The sequence below is a fragment of the Sebastes umbrosus genome, chromosome 4, assembly GCF_015220745.1.
Source record: "Sebastes umbrosus isolate fSebUmb1 chromosome 4, fSebUmb1.pri, whole genome shotgun sequence".
Lineage (NCBI taxonomy): Eukaryota > Metazoa > Chordata > Actinopteri > Perciformes > Sebastidae > Sebastes > Sebastes umbrosus.
Window position 1 is genome coordinate 30065460 of NC_051272.1, and position 7435 is coordinate 30072894.

Sequence of the window (7435 nt, forward strand, 5' to 3'; positions counted from 1 at the left end):
AGATGTGACCTGTCATAGTAGGAAAGCACAGGTGTTACTAATAGCATTAAGAATGGCTCTGTTCTATCATATTCAGTCATCATTAATTTACTTATCTATCACAGTGCTTTTCCTACTGTAACATGTCACTTTGTCTTTTGTCGAAAAGGACGATATCTAACACTGAACTAGTTTTGTTGTCCCAAATTTGTTGCTACCACAAACCTGCTCACCTGTGCAACACTGTTTTCCACATTTCCCATTACCATTTATGATTTACCTGTGCTACAAGGTCGTTTCTTTCTCAAAGGAAGCATGAGGGCATTTGAAGACTGCCCTACAGACGATGTTTTAAAAAAAAAAAAAATCATAGTTTCTTTCTAAAAAGCATTTTCAGAGACAAACTTATCCCATCTTCTCTGCCACAGGGCCAGGGCTTTCTCCTGTTGCTTTGGAGTCAAAGAACTGTACCTGAAAGACAGACAGGGAGATGTCAGTGAGCGGTCCACTGAGGCATGTGAACACTCGCACACGATTCATGTAATTTGTAAATCGCATCTCTCGTCATCTCAGCTGAACCTCACCTGATAGAGTTTATGGCCAGCTCTTTGAGGGAGCCTAAATGGGATCTAATCCCACCGAAGCCCACAAAAGCTTCATAGAAGTCATAAGAGAGTCCAGAGGAACCAAACATGGCAGGGTCATCAGAACTGATGACCACTGGGTGGTTCTCTGACATCAGTGCAGCTGCCGGGTGGTTTCGCATATCATTTACTAGCTTCAACACCTGAATGAGGACAGGAAAGGATATGTTTAAAAGATGTACAATCAATTTAATTACATCCTTGTTTAATAAGATTTTATGTATTACACAAAAAGTAAGTATCATTATTGTACAGTATGGTTTACAAGATGATAGTGCACCTGGTTGGAGATGGGACACACTTCCAGAGCCACCCCTCTCTTTCTGGATAGATCTTTGGCCACTGGGTGGCGAAGCAGAGCAAATCCATGGCCAATACGGGAAGTGTTCAACAAAAGAGCATCCAGCAAGTTCTGGTCTACTTCTGTGCCCTCGAGATCTACATGCAGCAGAGAGAAATCAAAATGCATGCTATTTTGGGATGTTTTTATAACACAAAGTGTGATGGTTCTTAAATGATTTATATTTCCTCTTCCTGAATTTCACTCTTGGTAAAGATTAGATTTTTTGATTGTCCTTTGCTAAGAACTCTTTTTGTCTATAAACAAACATTTAGCTTTGATGGCATATGTTTAATATTTCCCCTTCATGTCAGTTTACCGGAAAAAAAAACCAACATATTTATAGAGTGCTACAAGAATGAGTCCTAAACCCCGGAAATGAGTTAGCATTTTAGCACTTCCGGGTTCCCTCGTCTGGAAGTCAGTTGGTTTTTTGAAAGGATTTTTAGTTAGATGCCTGAAATAAGGTCTGTGGTTAAAACAAGCTGAAGAGATTTTAATGTCTTGTTCTATGATATAAAATATGTCAGTAAATATCCCACTTGTGAATTTTGAAGCCTTTATCTTTCTTAAATAGGCGGGTTACCAATAAGTGGCTAAATGAGACTACTTAACGTCATCACGCCAACTCATCCGCCTTTACAGCCTCGTGTTTACTCGCGTTCATGCGACCGTGGTGTAGTTCGTTTATAGCTTAACGTTAGCTTTTTACTTCTGACTTTTACTTCAAAAATCATAAAAGTGGTGCTCATTTGTGAATATTATATTGCTGAACAAAACGCGCAAGTATCATAAACGTTTGTTTGCCACAAAGCTTATTTTATGCAATAATCCAAAACCCAATGGAAAAATCCCATTGGCTTTTTGTTGAGGGAACCCAGGGCGATGCTAACTTCCTGGTTGGCCTACAATAATACGTCATCCCTGGAGCACTCTATAGTACCCTGTTTGTGCTTAGAACTTACACATTAGTTACACATTAATATGTTATTGTTTCACTTTGAATCTTATTGTATTTTACATGCAAGGCATGCAGACAGCTGCTACTACTATTTCACATTTATATGGATAAGGTTGATTATCCCTAAACCTCATGTACGGATGAAGCCACATGCTGCAGTATACGATGTGTAATACTGTAGCTGTACAAACTGAAAGGTTGTGAGCTCACTGGTCTCTCCAGCGTGGAAAAAGAAAGGAAGCGTCACCCCTCTCTCTGCTGGCAGCGACAAGGCATCTCTGAAGTACCACAAGGGTCTGCCTCTGTCCTCACGGCCCACCTGTGCACGTAGAGAAGAAGTGAAACACCCTTTTTCAACAAATAGAGAAGTCGTGCTTTTATAGTAGACATGTTTAAGTTTGCTTTCACTGTTTCAAAAGCGTTAGATTTAACCATCTGAGACCCACAATAGACCAGTTTTTGTATTTTTTAGGGCGGTACAGGGGGTCTTTAGGGGAGATAGCAGGTCAGCTCAGAACTGCTCAGAAGTCCCCCTGGTTGTCAATATAACTAGGAAAGATTCATGAGACTGTGATTATCCTAGAGGTCAACACAGATCATTTTATACAGTGAGGTCAAGTTTCAAAAAATGGTCTCACTATATGAAATGGCTACTATGGGGACTAACATTATCACACATGAATACAATTAGGCTCATTGGATCCACAAGAGTCTCAGCTTTACAGTGATACCCCATTTATGCAATTCCAAAACTGTTTATGGACCCCAGTATGCAGACATTTTCAAATACACCATTTTTTGAATAGGTGAAAATAACACATTTATACTGCATGCCAAAAACTGCATGGTTTATGCTTGAAACTGCATGTGATTATCATAAAGAGGGCATGTCTGTAAAGGGGAGACTTAGAACCCACTTTTATTGCAGTGGGTAGAAATGGAGCAAATATGATAAAAAAAAAAGAAGTGCTGCTGTCTATGAGCCGGCTGTCAATCACTCACGAACTCCGACCAAATATAATGCCTATTTCTCGCCTCAAATGTTTTCAGAAACATCTTGTAGTGTACTGTTTAGCTGTAAAATGAGAAAGTTTGTGGCTTGAGGAAATACCAATCACCGCCCACCAGGAGGTGCAGAAGTTTTCTCTCAGAACACTTGAATTACAATATGCTGAAAGGTTGTGATGGAATCTTTGCCCAATGATGCCAAAAATATACTGCCGCTTACATTTTCACCATCCGCATTATAAGTGAAACTAAAAATCAGTCAGTACAAACAGACAAACTTCTTACCAGGTCAAAACCAGCCATGATATCTGGGAAGTCTCTCTGTAGCTTCATAGCCTCCTCCACAGCTCTGGCCATCACGGATGCATTTACTCCCCTGAAGCATACAGTACAGTGTGTGATCAGTGAATACATCAACATCCTCTTATGTCTGCTAGTGAGCCAATGAGCAGTTCGCCATTCACACTAATAAGTAGAATCTGTTCTAAGGGGAGTTGACACCTATTGATTGTGAAGATGACCCTTGCTCCAAAGAAGTCTGGGTGGTCTGCCGTGAACTGTCTGGTGACCTCCTGGTAGGTCTTCAGAGTCCAGGCTGTGTCATGAGTGCTGCCGTCCAACTCGTATATCTGAATACCAACAAAAAAAACGCCACTTAATAACAATAATAAATTGACAGACAAGTGAATGCACTGAACACACGAGGCATGACATTAGTGTACCTCTGGGAGTAAAGCTCGCAGTTCCAGGTACATGACGTTGTCCATGTAGAACTGGGTGAGACCTTGGTAGTAATAGTCTCTGAACACAGGAGCGTATGTGACCAGGCCCCACACTGCAAGGAAGGCCTGTTCAAATTTATCCCAGACCACATCCTGACTGGGGTACACTGTTTCTGGATCCTGATAAGTGAAGAGCGTCATGTTGCCCATGATGCTGTAAATATGAAGAGATGGTTGTGATCCGATGATCTGTCATTTACCAATGCTGTTGATGACGCTAAACATTTCTATGTAGAAGACATGGCACTTTCGGGAAACCACCGCTTACTTGGAAAACAGCGCATCTGCAGTGCTGATCTCACGCTGCACTTTAACCAAAACGTACAACCAATAAAGTAATCAAAAAATGTTTCTCTTCAGTATTAATAACCCATCTGTTTACATTTAATATTTAGAGACCTCTCTTTTCATATCCTGTCCATGCATCTTGTTCCAAAAAGGAAATACATTTAATTAAAAGAGTAATTAAATTATTTTATTGGACCTTTAAATACAAACTGTCTCATGTTAAACTTCCTGACTAACAAAGATATTCTAAACAGAGATTAATATAACAATAAAGTCTGTTTGGATTCATGTGTTTAAGGACTTATTTCCTGTTAGATACTTCCTCTTTTCCATGTGGGTTTGAGGTAACTGACTGTTGTTGTTGTTGTTGTTGTTGTTGTTAACAATATACAACAAAAAGTCATTAGAGGTGCATTTGAGGTCACTGGCGCACACAGTGGAAAAGTGCAAACTGGTACATTTCACAGTACAATAAATTAGTCTGTGTTGTTGGACATGGACATGACAAACCAATATGTAGACTCAGAGAAGAGCCCAATCATCAGGATGGGATTACATATAGTTAAAATATACACTGTTCTGTGGCTTGATTATTATTCTGAGGTATTCTTTGAATTAAAAATGTATCCTCTCCAAGCTCATCAAGAAAAAGAAACTCACCTGTTGTCGAAATCCGTGGTATTGACCATCTTGGCCCTGAGGTTTTCCAGCAGGGTCCAAGGGGAGCATAGTGGCAGAGCTTTGGGCCATTGGGACGAGAAGATGAATCTGATGGACTGTTTGTCAGTGAAGCACATGTAGCAGTGGGGCCGATAGGTTACGTTCATCACCAGCCACTCCACGTCTACCATGGCAAAGTCATGGACATGGAGAGCTCCCCCTGAAACAGTGAATTACAAAATTATAAAGAAATACAGAACTTGGACATTGGATTTATTAAAAACTTGTAGGCTAAATATTCCCTGTGGAGAAATCCAACATTTGTGATTTCCAACGTTGCCATGGTAATCAACCTCCAAATCAGTATTTGAATGCTTCGTTTTTTGTTTCTTTTTATATAAATATGTAATAATAAAGTATAAATCCCCAAATACCCCATGAAATAAGGAATAATCCCACAATAGTATTCATTCTTCATATTCAACATGAATTATTATTAGTTATTCTCAGCGGATATCGCTGTTTGCTCTGTGTTTTGTTCTGTGTAGAGGTGGCCACCACTGTTTAACAGACGGGCTTCACTAGATAGAACTTTGAGGTTTTGGTGCTTCCGTGTAGTTTGTGTTGGAGTCTGAACAGCGTAGCCACACGTAAGCGCGCATGGGACAGAGGAAATTCAAAAAAGCTACCCATTATAACACACAGATCACAAGCAATGACAAAAGTGCGAGATGTGTATAAACATGCTATGAACACATTTGGAGGGGTGAGACTGAACACACCTTTAGGCATCTTCTGGAGCAGGTTGAAGATGGGACTGTTCCTGATGAGGTCCCTGGCCTTGAAGAAGTGCATGGCGGGAGGAAAGTCTGCTCTCACTACCTCCTTCTGCTTCATTTGAAACAGAAGAGCATCAAGCCGCTGCTCAGCATCAGTCAACACCACCTGCCCACCTGTCTGCATGGAGGCCTCCAGCTGTATGAGGGCCTCTCTCTGCCTGGGGTCCGGCATGGACAGGCCACCGGTCAAGTAGCACAAGAGGAGACAGGCCACAGCCGCGTGGTGGCGCTGTAGAAAGCCTGCCATGGTCCCGGACAGAGTGTGTGAAGCTGTGAGATAAAACATAAACAGGGTTAAAGCCAACCTCACAGAGAAGTCAGGGATGCTTGTTTCGAGAACCGAAAACAGTTGTTCTAGTAAATAAACCTTCAACACCTAACATCAGCTGAAATAGCGAAAAAGATGACCAGGTGTTTCTTTCCACCCCCGTTTACACACTAATACTAACGTTACCGAGTCAAAAGAGAAGCAATTATGTAAAGTAACATCCTCAAGTGTATGACTTGTGTAACGATACACAATTAGAGGGGAAATGAACTAATGATGTGTTGGTTGTGAACGAGTCGGGTCTTTGAGCCGGCTCTTTTAAGTGAACGATAAGAGCCGGCTCCCGTCCGAGAGCCGTTTTCTTTATTCTTTTTTTTTTTAATTAATTCAAGGCAGAATTATAGGACGATCTTCTCCGCGCCACGGGCACTCCATGCACTGACTGTGACTGAATGTTGTGTTAATGACGTCTGCGCGACCAATCAGGTGATGACAGACAAGAATCATACCATCAACCAGGGAGGGGCGGGGGCGCGCGGTGCGCTGACGGTCTACAGGTACAGAGCAGTAGGGAGAGGAGAGAGAAAGAGAGAGGAGTGCGGTGCGCGAACAGCAGAAAAGATGAGTGACAGTCGGAAATGAAGCAGCATGTAAAATTATGATATTCTGGAAATTATAAGGTTTAGTATAATTATATTGAATAATTTAAGTTATATATATGTGCACACATACTAATCATATGTCAAAACAGCACTAAATTTGGCTGAACTATAAAAGGCAGAAGTGGTAAAACGAAGAGCCGTTTGGGAGCCGAAAGAGCCGGCTCTTCTTGGTGAGCTGAGCCAAATGATCTGGCTCACTAAAAAGAGCCGGAATTCCCATCACTAAAATGAACTAACAATAGCAAGTTAGGTTTACTGGTGCAGGTTATGGTTACTGTGTTATAAGGAGCAACTTTGATTTGTTTTTAATAGGCTGAACAGACATAAGACACAAGAAACCCGGTTACCGGTACATTACCTGACTTTAATCCTAGCCGTACAGTGTTATAGATGTAATTGAGAGTTGGTACCGTTAGCTGGTAGCTTATAGACGGTTCTGTCAACAGTCCAGTCCAGTCTCCTCAGAGGACCACGGCGACACTTGCTCGACGGTGTCAGCTGATTATACGTGTATGCTTTGGTGAAATATCTTACTTTATTACAGCAGTGTCACAAAAATAAACAAGCAAGCAGATAAACACTGCTAGAGCTAGTTTGGGGGGTTGTTTTGTTTCCTCCTGTGTTCCGCCTGTCAGTCAGTCAGACTAACCTCTTCCTCTAAGTCCCGCCCCCCTCTGTGATTGGCTGACATTCACCCTGGTGTGGATGTATAAGTAATGCCCTGATGCACAATTGGGACACACTGGTTTATGAGTTGTTTTTGTTTTTTAGGCAGACACTTTGCATCACAATTATGCGTTTATTATATATAAAAAAAAAAAAAAAACTGTAAAAAATACTGGGCTTTGGCAGTAATTAAAAAAAAAAAATGAAAATGAAAAATATATAATACTTTTTGTTGCATGGCATACTATATGTATCAAACTACTGATAATTAAAGCAGCAGTGGGTAGAAATGGAACAAATATGATTATAAAATAATATATATATTTTTTTTATTGTGT

The 7435-nt window shown here is 40.8% G+C and overlaps 1 protein-coding gene across 5 annotated transcripts; it reads right to left on the reverse strand.

Moving 5' to 3' along the window:
• Positions 1 to 332: 332 nt before the first annotated feature.
• ada2a (adenosine deaminase 2a) lies at positions 333 to 7092 on the reverse strand. Of its 5 annotated transcripts, none has more exons than XM_037768598.1 (10): positions 6842 to 7092; positions 5445 to 5771; positions 4663 to 4882; positions 3655 to 3868; positions 3434 to 3561; positions 3218 to 3308; positions 2135 to 2243; positions 904 to 1061; positions 564 to 766; positions 333 to 450 (listed from the first exon to the last, which is right to left on the reverse strand). In XM_037768598.1, the coding sequence occupies exons 2-10, from the start codon at positions 5746 to 5748 to the stop codon at positions 360 to 362; spliced, it is 1518 nt and encodes a 505-aa protein (XP_037624526.1). In that variant the 5' UTR covers positions 5749 to 5771; positions 6842 to 7092; the 3' UTR covers positions 333 to 359. The 5 variants fall into 5 exon arrangements, with proteins under 5 accessions (XP_037624526.1, XP_037624525.1, XP_037624524.1 ...); XM_037768597.1 differs by having other exon boundaries at positions 6790 to 7092; XM_037768596.1 differs by lacking the exon at positions 6842 to 7092 and having other exon boundaries at positions 5445 to 5802.
• Positions 7093 to 7435: the final 343 nt, after the last annotated feature.

Bases quoted from the DNA above. Each gene is read 5' to 3' on its own strand.
- ada2a (XM_037768596.1), bottom strand. From the start codon at position 5,787: ATGTTTTATCTCACAGCTTCACACACTCTGTCCGGGACCATGGCAGGC. The intron at 3,309-3,433 runs GTGTCAACTCCC...TGTATGCTTCAG, and splicing joins GTCATCTTCACAATCAATAG to GGGAGTAAATGCATCCGTGA. The intron at 451-563 runs GTGAGGTTCAGC...TCTGTCTTTCAG, and splicing joins CTGGCCATAAACTCTATCAG to GTACAGTTCTTTGACTCCAA.